Source organism: Chelonoidis abingdonii, chromosome 2, assembly GCF_003597395.2.
Source record: "Chelonoidis abingdonii isolate Lonesome George chromosome 2, CheloAbing_2.0, whole genome shotgun sequence".
Classification (NCBI taxonomy): Eukaryota; Metazoa; Chordata; order Testudines; family Testudinidae; genus Chelonoidis; species Chelonoidis abingdonii.
In genome coordinates, this window is record NC_133770.1 from 125301181 (window position 1) to 125319921 (window position 18741).

General features: G+C 43.0%; 1 protein-coding gene across 4 annotated transcripts in view; it reads left to right on the plus strand.

Moving 5' to 3' along the window:
* ANKS6 (ankyrin repeat and sterile alpha motif domain containing 6) overlaps nucleotides 1-18741 on the plus strand; it is a 90632-nt gene that overhangs the window by 28994 nt on the left and 42897 nt on the right. For all 4 annotated transcript variants that reach the window (XM_032765621.2, XM_032765622.2, XM_032765620.2 and 1 more), the window contains exons 9-11: nucleotides 4484-4687; nucleotides 5967-6132; nucleotides 10581-10744. In XM_032765621.2, coding sequence (XP_032621512.1) covers nucleotides 4484-4687; nucleotides 5967-6132; nucleotides 10581-10744 — 534 coding nt within the window. The remainder of the gene's footprint in view (nucleotides 1-4483; nucleotides 4688-5966; nucleotides 6133-10580; nucleotides 10745-18741) is intronic.

The following is an 18741-nucleotide window of genomic DNA, read 5'->3' on the forward strand; positions in this document are numbered from 1 at the left end:
AACTCCGTTGGTTATTGGTGGAGTTCCGGAATCGATGTTAAGCGCGTCAGGGATCGATATATCGCGTCTGATGAGACGCGATATATCGATCCCCGAGCAATCTGATTGTAACGCGCCGATTATGGCGCGTCGTGATAGACGTGGCCTTAGGAATCATTTATTTGAATGCAGGACAATTGTGTTGTTGCTGAGGGAACTGGGTAGAAAAGAACTTCAGTTTTCTTCTTCTTCTTTTCCAGCGAGAACCCAAAGGGACAGAGTAAGCAATTCGTTCATTCTTTCCCAGGGTTCTCAATCTGGGAACCGACAGAGTTTTTATCTTTGGTACTTCTCCTGTTTTTCATTTGGAAGTGAGAGCTAATAACTCCTGTTGACTTCATGGGAGCCAGGACTTAGGCCAAAGGAAGGATTTAAATAGGATTTATACTTAACGAACGGGCAGAACTGTGCACCATTTATAGAGCCAAGTCAGCTATTTACACTACACAGGATTATTGATCACAGCTTTTAATGGTCGATTTGCATTGCTCTCTGTTGTATTCTGTATGGATATTTGCGATGTTTATGTCTTGATAAGTGTTCTTTTGCCTGTTTAAAATACCCTTACTCCCTACATCCTTTATTCTGACGACGTATATTAAAGTCTTCCCATTCTCTACATATGCTTCCATTTCCTCTATTTTTAAATGGCATGTAGAGTCAATACTCTTCTAAAAAAGAGTAATTTTCTTTTTTCTCAGTTAAGCAGTGGGTGCTCCATTTACTAGTACCCTAGTGATAAATTGGAAAGCAGTATTCCTCCGTTCGTTACCTCGCATTCATAGTTTATGCACTGTGGATTATTCTGATCCGAACACGATCATGAACAATGATTGGCCAAGACTGAACAGATGAGACTGCCTTGCCACAGCGTGGGATCAAACATGATTTTAACAGTCAGTGCAAAACTCTGACATAGTAAGTGATATGCAATGTACAACAAATCGCTAGTATTGGTACCGCCAGGTGAATTTTGGTTGATAACACACTGGTTTGATAAGCTGTCCCCTCAGACTGATGGTCCTCTGGGATTCTTGCAACATGTAGCTTTGAGAGAAACATCGTAGAATCATGTCTCTGTCCATGCGAGTTTCTAACCATATCTCAGAATGGCTGTGTCTCTGTAAACTCATGCTACTCAGGAAGATATATTCGCCTAAGAAGAGAAGCGTAAGTAGTAGTAAGAGCTTTGCATTCCATCACTTTTCCTTGAATACAATTAAGCGTCCAGCACGTAGAATGGGTTTGTCATCAAATTGCTGAAGTGATACATAGATTCCAAGTGAGTGGTTTTAGTCCTCAAGTAAGCCGTGCTGTCACGTGTATTCAGCAGCAGGGTACTTTTGAGTTGGAAGTGAGTTCAGAAGGGAAGGGTGGAAAAAAAACTGAAGAAAACAAATCGTTCCTATAAGTCAGTCATCCTAAGATGACCAAGCAGCATGTAGTGATAATGTGTGGATGGCGCACTGGAGAAGAGGCCAGTATGGAGTCGGGAGGCATTCATCAAGGGCTAGAGGATTGGAGAGGACCCACCAACCAGAGACTAAAGGAGCAGTCGACAGTGGGAACCACCATAAGAGGACTAACTGCAATTGCCGCTTGAAAGATCAGATCAAGGTAGTAAGGAGTGGATGTTGATTGTAAAGAGATCTCTATCTGTGGATAACAACATGCGGCATGGGACAGTTTGGTACTACCCCACCACCCATAAAATTGAGATTCAGGGGAACAACTGAGGTAGCAAGCAGGTGTAAGTCCCTAAACTTCCCATACCCAGGCCATAGGAGGACTTCCCATGCTTTTGAGACTTAGTCGTAGGCAGAATTGGAGAAGAACAGGGGAATCCGAAGTAGTGAGCATCACAGTAGGACTGTCCAACCCCCAGTCTTCTCTGAAATAATCCCAGATTGTAGTTTGCCATCCCAGACATGGTAAAGAAAGTCAAAAAGGGAAAGGAGGGGCAGCTAGGCCTTGGGAACCCGAATACTGGCCAAAGCCAGAGGGCGTTACACGATAAGGAAGCGGACCCGAGCAGGCTGAAAAGGAGGCCACCCAGGAGGGAGAAGCTCCTGAGTCTGACCCCACCCTAACGCTTCTGAAACAGTAGAGGCAACAGAGGAATGGGCCCCTAGATCCTTGGGCAGATTAGCCCGGAACGAGTACATTTGGAAGGGACCAAGGCTGAAGACCCAAGGTACAACAAATTAGAAAGGAGATGACTGAAATAGATGGGGGTCCCCGGGGAAGGGAACACAGGGACCAGGACCCTACTCCCTAATGAAGAAGCATCTCTTTATACTAGATTGCATCTTCTACGGAGAGGTCAGAGGTACTGAGCAGATCTTTAAAGTACCCTCCGTAAAATACACGCAGAACGCTGTTATTATAGTCTTGCACATTAAGTCATCTTTTTGGGGGCGCTACTTGTTCTTGGTAGAGTAAGACCTGCTTACGACCCTTATGCACGGTTCTTTCGCTGAAGTACCATGAAGAATTGTGCTTAAGCATGGTACTGTGCAATCCTGCCTGCGTAGTTGTTCTAGCTTGTACTAGACACCCGTCCCCACTTTCTGAGGGCACTCTTTAAGTTACCCCATCCCATTTCATGAGAGGTCCCTTACTTTGAGTGTAAATTAGCCAGACTAGTGTGTCCCCTGTGACGAAGATAGACGGCATAATTGGTTGGCCACCAATATTGTAGCTTGTTTGGACGTTAAGCATCCTCGTTGCTATCCAGTTAAAGCCGTCCCTAGGAACCACAGCCTTCTACAAACTGATAGCAATAAGCTGCGTGGGTATCGTTGCCTGAAATGCGGCTACCATACAAGGAGATATTAAGCAGACCAAGGTAACTCCATTTATCTGTTCTAAAGCTAATGGAAGGACTTCTTCTGTACGCCTGCTCCATATATATCATACCCGAGACTTCAGTATTATCCATCCGCATGACTGATTTGGGTGGTGAATAGGTTTAATCCCGAATCCCTCAAGGCTATTGATAAGGGAAGGTGGTAAGTCGCGACTGGGAAGGACTGGGAACACTACACTTACTGCCCTGCCTTGTTTAGCTATTCCGGGAGGTACCTCAGCCCTCAACTGTCGTTTTCCCCATTTCGTATTTTATTTATACGGACGTCACTCCCGTGGCATACTTAGATATCGCACACTAAAGATATTGGAAGAGGAACCCCAGTGAGGGACGAGAATTTATAATTAGACATGTAATAACAGTCAGCATTTTGAGTATCGACCGGATACCCGTTGGTCACCCCTGATTGTCACAAGGAATTGGACAAGGCACAGAAAGCCCAGAGAACCTATTACAAATCGCTCCAGGCAAAAGATCCGGACAGTTCACAACCAGATTCAGGATTCGGGTGATGTGTTGTTGTCCCATGGCAGATAAGCAACTTTCTGCCCAATGGCAGGGGTCCCTATTGAGGTGCGTATGAACCCAGTGGGGAAGTAACTACAGATGCGGCAGCCAGTGATGCCTAAACGTTAAGAAAACAGTAAAAATTTATCTACATCTAACCTTCTGAAACCTGGCATGCAAAGAGCCGTGCATAAACCTATCCGACAAGGACCTATACCCAGGACTAACAAGCCTTCCAAACAGTGTGAGAGTGTCTCCCCGATTATTAAAATCAGATCCAGTAAGCAATGCATGGTGTCTGAGATGATCTTCGCTCGCCATGTCGATTCCGGAACTCCGTTGGTTTTGGTGGAGTTCCGGAATCGATGTAAGCGCGCTCAGGGATCGATATATCGCGTCTAGATGAGACGCGATATATCGATCCCCGAGCAATCGATTGTAACGCGCCGATATGGCGCGTCGTATAGACGTGGCCTTAGAGAATCATTTATTTGATATGAGGACAATGTGTTGTTGACTGAGGGAACTGGGTTAGAAAAGAACTTCAGTTTTTCTTCTTCTTCTTTTCCAGGAGAACCCAAAGGGACAGAGTAAGCAATTGTTCATTCTTTCCCAGGTTCTCATCTGGGAACCGACAGAGTTTTTATCTTGTTACTTCTCCTGTTTTTCATTTGGAAGTGACTAATTAACATTCCTGTTGACTTCACTGGGAGCCAGGATTAGGCCCAAAGGAAGGAATTAAATAGATTTATACTTAACAAGGCAACGTGCACCATTTAAGGGAGCCAAGTTCAGTATATTACATACACAGGATTTATGATCACAGCTTTAATGGTCATTTGCATTGCTTCTGTTTGTTATTCTGTATTGTATATCTTCAGCGATGTTTATGTCTTGATTAAATTGTTCTTTTGCCTGTTTAAAATACCCTTACTCCCCTACCATCCTTTTATTCTGACGACGTATATTAAAAGTCTTCCATTCTCTACATAGCTTCATTTCCTATTTTAAATGCATATAGAGTCAAATAAATCTTTCTAAAAAGAGGTAATTTCTTTTTCTTCTCAGTTAAGAAGTGGTGCTCCATTTACTAGGCTACCTAGTGATAAATTGAAAGCAGTTATTCCTCCTTTCTTACCTCCATCAAGTTTTGAGCTGTGGAATTCTGACCGAACACGAATGAACAATGATGGCAAGACTGAACAGATGAGGACTGCCTTGCCACAGCGTGGGATCAAACATGATTTTAACAGCAGTGCAAACTCTGACATAGTAAGTGAATGCATTGTACAACAAAATACTGTATATTGTTACCTCCAGGAAATTTTGGTTGATAACACACTGGTTTGATAGCTGTCCCTCAGACTGATGGTCCTCTGGGATTCTTGCAACATGTAGCTGAGAGAACATCTTGTAGAATCATGTATCTTCCATTGCGAGTTTCTTAAAATTTCCATATCTTCAGAATGGTTTGTCTCTGTAAACTCAGCTACTCAGGAAGAATATACTTCCCTAAGAAGAGAAGCGTAAGTAGAGTAAGAGCTTGCATTCCACACTTTTCCTTGAATACAATAAGCTCCAGCACTAAGATGGGTTTGTCACAAATTGCTGAAGTGATCATAGATTCCAAGTGAGGTGGTTTAGTCCTCAAAGTAAGCCCGCTGGGTGTATCAGAGCAGGGGTACTTTGAGTTGGAAGTGAGTTCAAGAAGGAAAAGGGGGGAAAAAACAACTGAAAGAAAACAAATCAGTTACCTATAAGTCAGTCATCCTAAAGATGACAGCAGCATGAGTGGATAATGTGTGGATGGAGCAATGGAGAAGAGGGCCAAGTATGGAGTCGGGAGGCATTCACTCAAGGGCTAGAGGAGTGGAGAAGGACCCACCAAACCAGAGACTAAAGGAGCAGTCAGACAGGTAGGAGAACCACCATAAGAGGACATAACTGCAAATGCCGCTGGAAGATCAGATTTCAAGGAGTAAGGAGTGGATGTTGATGTAAAAGAGTTCAAGGAGGATGTGGATGAGTTGAGGCTTTAGGATTTGGCCAGAAAATCATTAAAGCATTTAGTGAGAACACTTGCTGTGGAATGAAAAAAGGCTGACGTGGGATTAAAGAGGGTTGAGAATGGAGTCGGAAGAGAGGAAGTCACAGCAGTAGTTGTAGTTTAGTTAGTGTGGAGGGGCAAAGGGATGGTAGAGAAGCAGGTAGTGAGCCCAAGTTTGTTTTTGTAAGATGGGGGAAACTAGAGCAGAACGTTGTATTAGATAAATTTTACATGTGATTTTATGTACCGATCTTGAGACTTTGTATTGCTCATGTTATACTGATGACATTTTTAGACAAAAATCAGAGGAAGAGGACTATTTTTATATTATTCCTTTATTCCTTGTTGAATTAGAATTTTGTAATGTTCAAGAAAATAATCATATTCATTTCTGATATCTGTTTTGATCCTCAGAGAAAGTCTATGGTAAGTAAAATTGTGTTTAAAGCTTTATCTGCCCGAAGAAAGAAATGAAAAAGGTGTATATATTTCTTGCTTTTTTAGACATCTGTTACCAAAGGTACCAGACCGATCAAATTGCCAACGTTTGCAAGAAGACCTGCTTCTCCCTCAAATTCAAGCAACTTCAACCACTCCCCACACTCTTCTGGTGGATCCAACAACATCGCTGGAATTAACAGACATGGTGGAGAACTCCATAATAGATCAGGTCCGTATATTTTTTAAAATTTCATATATAAAAATCATTAAGACAGATTCGGCTAGGTAATCTAAATTCACAGGTAAGGTAGAAATTACGCAAGTACTTGCAAAGCTGCCATTAACTTTGTTGGAACAGGAACCACAGACAGTCACAGTAGGGGACTAAGAGCCCAGTATGCATTTGGAACCACAGAAGCTAACCCTGCATCTGAGGAATCTCAGTGACTTTAATTGGGGTACATCCATACAGCTTAGATTGCAGGAGTGGGTATGCTCTCCTAAAGGACGTGTTTCTACCTTAATATTTCTTTCATGAATTTTAGTCTTTTTTTTCATGTATCACTTCTTTCTTGTTGAAAAGCTCTGATGTTTTAATTAAAAGAAACAAAAATCAAACCACCAGCATTCATGCCATGCCTATTCAAAAGAAGACAGTCCAGGCATAAAACCTATTAAAAATACATGTCTGCTTTATCCCATTTTTGCATATATTATGGTAGAGACTTTCATAGCATGATCGCATAACACTGGATAATGTAAGATACTGAAATTGAAAAATATTTATTTTGTAAGTATGGGTTAAGTCTGTGGAGGTACATACATATTTCATAAAGCAATTGTGGTAATTTTAACATGCCAGAAAAGATTTTGACTTCAAAACCTGTTCTGGTAGTTTAACATGTGACAGGTTCCCAAAACACAGAACAAAAGATCATATCACTGAGAAATGTATTTGATACACATCACTGGAAAAAATCTAAAGATTATACCATTTTCTAAATATAAAGAAATATATTTGTAATATTTTGACACAGAACAGAGGTTCCTGGCACCTGTCAGTCCTCCCAAGGGCATGAACCTGTCTGTAGCCACCTGAGGATTCTTTACTGATTACTCAAAAAGAGCTACATTAACTAGCAAAAGCAGCAAAGAGTCCTGTGGCATCTTATAGACTAACTAGTCTATAAGGTGCCACAAGACTCTTTGCTGCTTTTACAGATCCAGACTAACATGGCTACCCCTCTGATAATTAACTAGCAAGTATTACTAGGTGAAATTCTTTGGCCACAGTTATGCAGGAGTTCAGACTGGATGATCACCATGCTACTTTCTCCTCTTGAAATCCATAAAATTAATACTCCTTTTGTCTGCCATTTTCCTCTCCAGTTCAATGGGGTAATATTATTGCAGCTGTAGACTGGGAGTTTTTTCCATGTATTTTCATCTTGAATGTAAAAGTTGTTTTTCACCAAGAGAGGAATAAATGTACTTTAATCAGAATTACTGGGGATTTCAGATCCAGGGTGGATAGAAACACCCCTTTCATTCTACACATAGATCAGAAACCACTTCAGCTCATGGTGGAAAAGAGCTGAATTATCCCTCTCCATTGCATCAAGCACTGGCCACCCCAGGTCCTCATAAACTGTTGCTGGTTCAGGTAAAGCCTAGCCTTACTAGGGGGATGCTATGATTTTTGCATTCAACAGCAGATGGTCACTGGACATTTTGGGACTGTTCAGAGTTTTTCCCTCATCTACCAAATATATTTTATTATTTGTACTAGGGTACTGCTTAGAGGCCCCAGTCAGGATTGGGACCACATTAAGCTAGGTAGTGCACACAATTTAAAAGATGGTCACTGCCCCAAAGAGTTTACAGTGTAAACCCCCAACCATGGGAAGAAAGAACCCTATTGGATACCCTCTGTAACTCTACAGTGTTACTGCCACTGCCCAAATTCTTCTGACAGCAGCATCTACTGCCTGCATTTTATTATCACCTGAGAATTAGATGGGCTTTTCCCTATTCTCTACCTCTCCCCACCGAATCTGCTGAGTCAGAACACTAATGTACGGATGGGAGTCTAGCAGCTCTACTCCAGTAGATCTTTGCTTAGTTGATTTAATAGGATGCACCTCCTCACAAACACAAAAGTGGCCCCAGCATACCTACCTGGAGGCCACCAACAGGTTCCCCAAGGGGCTGGCCTATAAAAGGTCTCTCACCTTGGGGAAGAGAAGACCAGGAGCAGCAGAGTGTTAGAAACAACATGGATGTGTTTCAGAAACCCAGCGACCTGGTGGGTTCATCAGAAACATCTGAGTGATTTTCCTGCCTGCAGGCGGTGCCCCTCAGTAGGATTTGAGGAAATACTTGCAGCTAACAACGTGTTTCTGTCATCATCTCAATCACTTTGCTTATGTGCATCTTGTTTCTCCTTACTTCATTTGCATCTTTTCATATTAAGAAATTCTTCAGGGTCAGTTCTGGTTCTGTTAAAACCAGAAAATTTTGTCACTTTCATAGTTCCAGAATTTCACCCTATGTCTACATGGGACCCCTCACACAGTAAGACCCTGTTACAGGGAAAACTGGTCCTTTAAGGAGAATTTAGGGCCATCTCTCAGCAGTGCCTAATTTCGTGCTGAATCATGGAACTTTAAGTCCAGGGAGCATTAACTGAGAGTGAGCAAGCCCACTGGAAAGGAAGCATCCTATCAAGAGCTGCATGCTGTCAGTAGGGAGAGAGATTCAAGAAGAGTAGCAGCCGATTAGGGAAACTCTCCAGGATCTGGTGTATATATCAAGGTTGACATGATTCCCTGTGAAGGAGACAGAGACAAAACCTGTGAGAGGCTTGGCTGAAGAGACCCGAGCAAGAACTGGCCAGAGACAGGCATTGTAGGGGATGTTCCCAGGACGATAATGGGGTAGTCTTGGGTTTGGAGCAGATTGCTGCTCATGGTGTAGAGGCCTGTAGTAAATGGAGGGCACAAGACACCTCCTAGAAAGGTCATGTGCAAGCTCCTGCATTGAGGAGAAAAAGGACTATTAAGCCTGAGTTATTGCAAAGTCTGACTGATCCCTGCAATGGAGATTATTGTCAGCTCTTAATAGAAGGGGAGAAGGAAGTCCCCTGTGTCAAGGGTGAAGGACTACGTAGCCGGCGAGGGGGAAAGGACTGCCAAAACCTGAAACACCTATTTTTGTGTGTTTGGAAGGAGAGAATTTTTACTTTGACTGTTGGGCCAGAGAACCAGATCATCTTATTAGTCCAGGAAGACAGTCTCCAGTGGGGGAAATGAGTCAGCAGGCACACACCTGACACTGGAGAGAGAAACACAACCCCAGCATGCCCCAGTTCTGACTGGGACCTTTTGGCACTACAAGTAATAGTAAGGCCAGCATGACTACTAATGCGTCACTAAACACTTCAGCCTTGCTCTCCTCAACACTGGCAGGATTTTCAAAGATAGTTATAATGCTTGGCACCCTTTGTCCAGAGGGCAGACCCATCTCTGTTAGCAGGAGATAAACCTGGAATTAGTACCTGGATCCTGCTGTTCTTTAGAGTTCAGTGAAATGTATAATAAGAAAAAAGTTTGAGTTTGGATAAATATAATTGAAAAATGTTAAATTTCATTTGTCAGGCATCCCCCTCTTCTCCTGTTGTGCTGGAACTACAAAACAGCTAGCGAAACCTGGAGACAAAGAGTAATGGAAGGATACACATAGGCTGACCCCCCACATCCAGCCTTTTAGTCTTTTCTTTGCTGCTTTCCTGGATGCCTGGAGAGCAGCTCTCAGCCTTCTGTCTCCAGCGCTTTAGATAGTCTTTGCTGGCTTTATCTTTTCCCTCATTTGTCAGCCTTTCAAGTATTTTTCCTCTCCTGGTGTCTGTTCACTTGCACTGGTGGCAAAACAGGCTACTGCCACTGTCTTGATACTTCCCAAAGGTGGTGGCTGCCTCCCTATGTATTTTGCTTCTGCTACACCTGATACGCTAAAGGCTACTGCAGGATTTGGGGACCAGTATATTAATAGGTGGACAGGTGAACAGTTTCAGATAATAATGCTTACCATTTATATTGTGCTTCATGTATTCAAAGCACTGTACAGAGATTAATAGATAAATGAGATGGTGGGTAAATATTATTGTCCTCATTTTACAGATGGGGAAACTGAGACAGAAAGTTGAAGTTAATTGCCCAAGGCCACTTAGTGAATCAGTAGCAGAGCCAAGATTAGAATTTAGGAACATCTGTACTCATTTATCAAGTCTACGCTGCCTTCAAAGTATCTGCAACTGTCTCTCCCACTTCCCAGCAGCAGTGGGAAATTCTTGCACTGAGACCAGGAATTTAATGGATTTTCCCATTCTTGCTAGTTTGCTTCTACTTTCCTGCCCCCCATAGGCCAATCCAAGAAACACATGAGGTCTTCCTGGGAGCCTAACTCTTCCCCCTGAAGAAACAGTAACTCCTACAAGGACTACCAGCACTGCTGTGGAGAGATTTTTGTCCATGTACTGAGGTTTTTTGGATGGTGTAGGGTGGCAGGGGAGATGGGCTAGGGACTAATCTGTTTTTTTTAATGATATCAGTTTATTTAATATGTTTCTTGTTTGGACCTAATTTTTTTTTTTTTTTTAAATTTATGGTTCCTCCTCAGGTGGCAGTGCAGATAGTGTTTTGTCTCAAATTGCAGCTCAAAGGAAAAAAGCAGCAGGCTTACCTGAACAGAAACCCAGCCAGCAATCTAGCTCAATCCACACAGCTGCTTCATCCACTCTTCCTGAATTGCAGCAGATAGCTGGCAATGGACATATTGCAAAGGTATATATTTGAGTTTTAAGTTTTCCTGTTACTAAAATAGCTAGCACTTAACAAAGCAGTGAATTAAACATGTCTTAGTCATGTGTGGTAGGAGAAACAATTACACAACATATAATGGGCTAAAATGTGTGAATGTCTGGCACGCTGGTAGAAACATGTCAGTTCCACCAAACTTTCCCTTAGTAACAAATCTGTGCAAAGGCAGGCAAAAATAAAGGGAAGTTTTTATTTATTTTCTGCTTGGTTCATTTTAAATAAATAATCACAGCCCAGACTTTAATAGATTTCCTGAAAATAACCCTGTCAGCCTGACATGGACCTGCTTAGCATGCAAAGCCACCTGAATCTGACTCTGCTGAGCAACTAATTATTTGGAACGAAGTTTTAAAGTTTTCACAATCAGACTTGAATATGCACGAAAGGGGGTTAAGAGGCATTGTTTTCCTGGAAATTTAAAAAGAAATAAATAGCAACGTTGACATCCTTTCTCTGTAACAAAGGCAGTAACACAAGATGGGATATGCAGCTGTAGTGAAGTATATGCCCTTTCCAAGAATTAAGACTCCAATTTGGCAAAATACTTAAGCATATGCTTAACTTTAATTTTGAAGCCAGTGAGACTTACGAACATGTGTGAGTGCTCTCCTGAACTGGAGCCAGGGAAAAAAGCTGGTGATAACTCAAATATTTTTCTAGGGAAGCAGAGTGATATAACTTTAAGCTTTAGCTTCATGAAAAAATTTATTTGTAAGCGCTTGGAAAATGACCAGATGAACTCAAGGTTCATAAACAGCTAATTGTGGCACACAATTCTGATGACTTTTTGCAATACTATCATGAGTCAGAGCCCCAATTCAGCAAGCTACTTAAGCACATACCAAAATTTAAACACATCAGTGGTTCTGCTGATATACCTTACTGAACAGAGGCCTTGGTGAAAAGAGGGAATTCAAATTAAATGCTGTTACGTCCGGTGATCTTGTTATAATTGTTTCACATTGATTTTACTCTAGTGACTTCAGATAGTTTTTCTTAATTTACACAAGTCTGTGATCAGGATTAGGCCCGGTATTCTTAGATTTTGGTGCAGTTTTGATGTGGTCCTGCCTGAGAATCTAATTGAAAAGTTAGAATATTTTTTTGCAATTAATACTGGGGAATGGATACAAATTGACTGATAGACCATTAGTGCAGAGAGAGAGAGAGAATATGCACGTCATTTTGCAGGGATTACTTTAGCACTCAGTATTGTATTATTATAATTGATCTAGAGCGAGGTTTCTCAACTTCTCCTCTGCTACCCCCATACCACTAATTTTTTTCTTCTGTGATTGTATAAACGATTGCTGTAATAGGAGTAGGACTGCATTTGTGATTTGTGTAACTGGAATAATATCTGTAACATTGTCTGGCAATCATATGTCTCATAGTTCTTTGAGAGTGTGTGAGTGAGGATCCCAATGTAGGTGCACATGTGGCTCATGCACAAATCTGTTAAATATTAGTGTCCATCAAGGCCATGCATGCGCCCTGTGCCTCCTTGTGCTTTTGTGCAAGGGCATAAAGGATGGAGCTGCCACAACCTTTCCCTCAGTTCCCTCTTGGTAGCAAGCAAGGAATCCTGTGAGTGTCTGACCCACTACCCTGTTCAGAGCTTTATAACCTTTGTTTTATTCTCAAATCTACCATGAGAAGAACACTGTCCTCCCCCTTAATCTGTACTTAGGGGCCTACCAAATTCATAGCTGTGAAAAACGTGTCACAGACTGTGAAATCTAGTCTCCCCCTTGAAATCTGGTCTTTTGGGTACTTTTACCCTATACTACTCAGATTTCATGGGGGAGACAAGCGTTTCTCAAACTGGGGGTTGCAACCCCAAAGGAGGTTGCGGGGGGAGGAGGGGATTGCAAGTTTACTGTATGGGAGTCGTCTTATTGCTACCATTACTTCTGCACTGCCTTCAGAGCTGGGTGGCCAGAGAACGGCAGCTGCTGGCCAGGCACCCAGCTCTGAAGGCAGTGTCCCACCAGAAGCAGTGAAGAAGTAAGGGTGGCAGTACCATACCATGTCACACTTTTGTGCCACTGCCTTCACAGCTGGATGTCTGGGGAGTGACTGCTGCTGGCCAGTGGCCCAGCTCTGAAGGCAGCAGCACAGAAGTAAGGATGGCAATACTATACCATGCTAGCCTTACTTCTGCGCTGTTGCTGGCAATGGTGCTGCCTTCAGAGCTGGGCTTCTGGCCAGCAGCCCACCGCTCTCTGGTATCCCAGCTCTAAAGGCAGCGCCACCACCAGCTGTAAGGGTGGCAGTACTACGACCCCTCTACAATAACCTTGTGACCTTCCCACCTTCCCTATTTTGGGTTAGGACCCCGATAGTTACAACAGTGAAATTTTAAATTTAAATATATGAAATCATGACATTTACTATTTTTAAAATCCTATGACCATGAAATTTACCAAAATAGTGAATTTGGTAGGGCCCTATCTATACTTGACTGCTATTGGCATTAAAAAATAAATCTAAATTAATCCAACTATTCCCTTGTCCAGTGGGGTGAGGCATTTTGTGCCAACCACCTTCTGGACTCTAAACTGTTTGGATTCAAACCGTGTCCATTCTACTATGGCCTCATCCACCAGACTGATGGACACTCTTGATGCCTCTTAAGCTTGGCACAGATGCTTGATTTGCTGGTCTGTCCCCTCAAGGACCCATAAGTCAAGAGTTGTTGGACTTCTCCAAAAGTTATAGCTTGAGACAAAGAGGGTCCCTTTGGATCCGGAGGCAGTAACTGCAAAGCCAGAACTGAAGAAGTCACCTGGTGCTCCCTCAAGCAGGCACCGTGCTCTGGGATCCAGTAGTGAGAAGAAGACATCCAAGAAGGTGCTGAGAACACTGGCACTGGCTACCTCTGCCAATGGCCTCAATTCCACCAACCTTCATAGCAGCAGTCTCAACCCTGGCAGCCTTGGTATCAACCCTGGTACCAGTGGATCCAGCACCTAAGCTCCCCACACTTCAGCCCTTATCACCCAAGAGACAAGCCAGTATGTTATATAAAGATTGCTCCAAACATCAGGCTCGTTCTTCCTGAAGGAAGTGTCTGAAACAAAACTACTCAAAGTATTTTACCATCCTTAGGGCTGAGGATGCAGGCCAGACCATGAGTGCTGTGCAGGAGTGATGATACTGAAGATGACATCGGTACCGGTGACCAAGACAATCACAGCCTCAAGACACTGGAGGAATCAACATCACCTCCCGAGGCCTGCTGCACATTGAGACCCTGATGGCACAAACATCATCGGTACTGGGGCTATACTTCCCACAGCACTACCATTTGAGGAGTTATATTCCTCATTCTCTTCATCAAAATATTCAGTTTTGCCAGCGTCAAATATGGAATCAGGAAGTGACTCCAGAAGGAGACTAGAGGTTAAGGCTTTGCATCAAGCCAGATGTGAATGGCAGTAGACTAGCTAACTGCAGCCGGACCAGTATCCATATAATATGCCGCTCTGGCCATTTTGGTCTTACTGGGAACCATTGTCAGACATGTCCTGGAGAAGATTCTCTTTCTACGCTTCAAAAAAAATGAAGGAGTTCTCACTCACTAGTGGTATTGTTAATGAGGCCTCCCACACTAGAGTGAGACTGGGATCAACCATAACCAGCAACAGAGGGACAACAGAAACCCCAAACCTTACCCAGGGAGTCAGACAAGGCAGTGACACTGGTGTCCACTTCAGTGACTGATGATTTCTGGGTATTCCATGATCCCCTGACCATAGAGACCCTGGGCATTGAAACCACAGTTATACAGGAAAAGTCCCACAAGCTCATTGACATCTTAAACTCTATGACACTGGCCAATATCACCCTTTCCCTCAGCAAGGGTATAGTCAAGCTGGTGAAGGGACTTTGGTAGACTTTCTGCCACATCCAAACAGGTGGAAAAGAATATCAAATATCTCAATAGGGCTTTGAATACTTCTATGCCCATCCATACCCAGGGTCCCTGGTGATGTCGGCAGTGCAAGAGAAGTCCAGATCTAGAAAGGGCATTCTGAAGGACAAGGACGCTAAGAAACTGGACTTCTTTGGACACAAGGCATACTCCTTGACCTCATTACAACTTCACGTGGTGAACTGTCAGGCCCTGTTTGAAAAGTATAACTTTCTCACACGGGTGGAAGTAACTTCCTTCCTATCCAAGTTCCCACAGGAGTATAGGGAGAAACTGAAGGAGGTTATAAAAGAGGGCCAGAAGTTCATTAGAACAGCATTGTAAGTGGCTATGAATGCATCCAGTGCAGCTGCCAGATCAGTGGTCATAGCCATAACCATTATATGGGCTTGAAGTGTCTAGTATCCCCAAAGAGGTCCAATCCACCATAGAATATAGAGGGGATAGTGCTCTGGAGCTCTTCAGCAACCTCACCGATGAAGTGCGCCATTCACTTAAGGACTCAAGGGCCACACTAAGATCCCTTGCGATCTGTACCCCAGCCCCTACCACAAGCCCCATAAATACCAGCCCCAACAGAGGCAGTGAACGCTGACCTACTCTCAAGAGTGACAGCATCCATCATTCCATCCCTTAAGGCTAAGGACTGGTTCGTAATTTTTGACTTACAGGACATATACGTCCATGTAGATGTCCATCCGGCCCACAAGATGCACCTCAGAGTCACTGCCAGCAGAGTTATTTGACTTTTCACAGGGACAAAGTGAAACCACATTCCAGGTTTGTCTCCATGGTGGACTTTGATTGAGATGGAATTCTGTACATTGATTTACCTGTTTTCTTCTTGAAACCTCACTGTACGCTGGGAGAGAAGAAGTTATACACTCTGGATGTTTTCAGAGCCTTACTCTATTACATCAATGGGACCATGCTGTTCAGATGGTTCCTTGGTTATTTCTGGTGTAGCGAGGCATCTCCTTCGCTCATCATGCTCAGCATTTCCCCTCTGCCCATGGGGAGACCTGGTGTAAATCAGTCCCACTCTAGAGAGTTTTTATTCCTCACTGGGGTGGTTCTTTTCTGATACTTACAAGTTGGGCCTTAGAGCAGGCCCAAGCAGTACTCTTCAGCCAAACAAAAAACCCAAATTCATAACACAAAAAGGAAATACCTTTCCCTGCCCCATCTCTAGGCTGGTTCCCTGTTATACTGGCTTCTGGGTGCCAGTTCTTCCCCACACAGCAGTTAGCTTGTTTGCTGCCCCTACAGGGAGGAGAGCAGCATTCCACCCAGGAGAAGCTTTTTCTCCCTGCTGCTACTACCCTTGCTGCAGCTTGTCTCTCCTCTCTCTCTGTCTCACAAGAAAGAGGGGATTTTAAATGTCACAGGCAGCCATTCATTGGACTCAGGTGTGCCTAGCCGACCTGAGCTATTCTCTTTTCAGCTCAGAGGGAAAAGGGCCTTTACCTTTCTATCGCTGATACACCTGCCTTCCACCACTCTCTCCTAGCTGTCTGGCCTGACTTTGTCACATTGGGGATAGCCGGCCATTCCATAAGTCAGACCATCTCGTCACAAAGAATAGCTGTGTTGATAATACCAAGCATCTTGCTTTGTTACCAGATAGTTGGTCTAGACCGATTGAAATCTAAGGGTCACTCCACCAGAGCTCAAGCAACATCCTCCACCTGCTTCTGAAATGTATTGCTATCTGAAATCTTCAAGGCAGTGATGCAGAGTAACCCACTGACCTTGTTGAACATTACACATTGGACTTAGATGCTAGGTCATTTGCTAAGTTTGGGGGAGCAGTACTGATGTTACTGTTTGACTAATGAACTTGAAACTCCTCAGTCCCACCATCTGACGAGGCAGCCATTTACAGTATGATCCTCAGCGATACACTGGAATAATAAAGAATGGTACTTTACCCTATAGTAACTGTAGTTCTTTGAGAGTTGTTGGAATTGTGGAATCCACAACTCCCCTCTTTTGAAGCCCTCAGCAAACATGGGCTTTGAACTGCAAGGAGGAAACTCAGGGAAGGTTGTGACCGTGTCACCATGTGTTCCCTCACATGGGAGAACGAGGACACACAGGCACATGTGTGCAACAGATTCCCCTGTTGCACACATTAAGAGCGTTTGCCCCTGCTGTCAGGGTCAATATCTTGAAGAAACTCAGCTACATAGGATAAGTAACCATTCTAGACTGGAAAAAAAAGTCTCTGACAGTTTTACGTATTATAAAAATGAAATTTGTCTGTATCTGTCACAGAACCACTCATGGCTCAACTTGAGGGTCACAGCCTGAGAATGACTAGTCTAGGAAGTGTAGTGATTTTACGCTGATCAAATTTGCAGGCAGTATCAAACTAGAAGAGATTAGAAAAGCCACGCAGAAAGGAAAGCAACTGAAGAATAACCTTCTCTAAGGATTAGAGAACTGGGCGTAAATCACTGAGAGTGTAATTAATTTAGATAAATGCAGACAATGCACTTGAAGAAAAAAACCCTCTGAAGAACAAAATGACAGATAATAGGATAGAAAGAAGTAATACAGAGAGGGATATGGGGATTCAATATGAGACAAAAAATTAGACATGGACTTGCAGCTGCTGCAAAAAAAAGCAAATATCTTATTAGACTGTGTAAGTCATGGGTGTTTGACATGCAGGACTAAGGAGGTAATAATATTAGTAATATTAATAAATAATAATACAACTTCCAAAGCACCAGGGAGCAAATTTGTCCCTGCATAAATTCCAAGATCTGGCTGGCTCAGGCTAGGGTGGCCTAAGAGCTTCACTAACTTGCAGCCCTATAGCAATGACCCACATGAACTTCTGCAAAGATACAGAATTGCTAGGATAAAAACAAAACACACCCAGCCATGGCCCCTGTGCTTCCTCCCTCCCAGAATTTGTGTGCCTTGTGTGGAGGTGACCCAGAAGTGGCAAAAACCAGTTTTCCACCTGGTATATAGGCCCCCTGTACCAGGAGTGTTCTTAAGTGTCTTATTTGTGCCTTATAGCCCCTTTGCGTCAATCTAACTAGCATAAAAGGGCCTTAAGACAGCTGCGAATCTAGGACCCCAGAGGAAAGTCATCAGGACCCCTTGGACATATATAAAATGCAAACTTTAAAGTAGGTGGTGCATGGCTTCGGAGTAATTTATAAGATGACGTTAATGGCTCTGTTTGGCAGGGTCTGTTCAGAAACATGTATGCTCACATTTATCATCCATGCCATTTTTCCATTTCCATGCTGTCATATATTTAATAAATATATAAGAAATGAATATATACAGAACAGTTTGTCATTTGCCCATGTGTTATATTATCAGATAAATATTAAAGAGGTAGTGAAAACCTTCACATATCATGGCTCCAGTTCAGCAAAGCACCTAAGCACATCTCTAACTTCTAAGCTTTTGCTGAAGTCCTATTGATGGTGTGACCATGGTTCCAGGGGAGTGAACTAGGGTCACTCAGTTAGGGTGAACTGCAAAGAATGGGGCAGACAATCACCAAAACTGGTGGATATTCCAAGACTTAGATTTACCAAGCCAGCACAAAACAGCTTCTATAATATCTCACTGGTTACCCAGAAGCCAACAACACAGTTCACTTAAAGCAACCCAGCCTTAGGCCTCCACCCAGAAACCCAAGTCAAATATGATAAGGATTACTGAAAATCTTATTCATCATATAAGAAAGTTCTACCAATCCCAAAGGATCAGACACATTTCCTCCCAGGTTAATGAATATTTCAGATCTTACCCAAATACATGCTTACAGACAATTCTTATTAACTAAACTAAAATTTATTAAAAAAGAAAAAAGAGAGAGTACTAGGATGATCCGAGGAATGGAAAACCTGTCGTATGAAAGGAGACCGAAAGAGCTTGGCTTGTTTAGCCTAACCAAAAGAAGGTTGAGGGGGGATATGCTTGCTCTTTACAAATATATCAGAGGGATTAATATTAGGGAGGGAGAGGAATTATTTAAGCTTAGTACCAATGT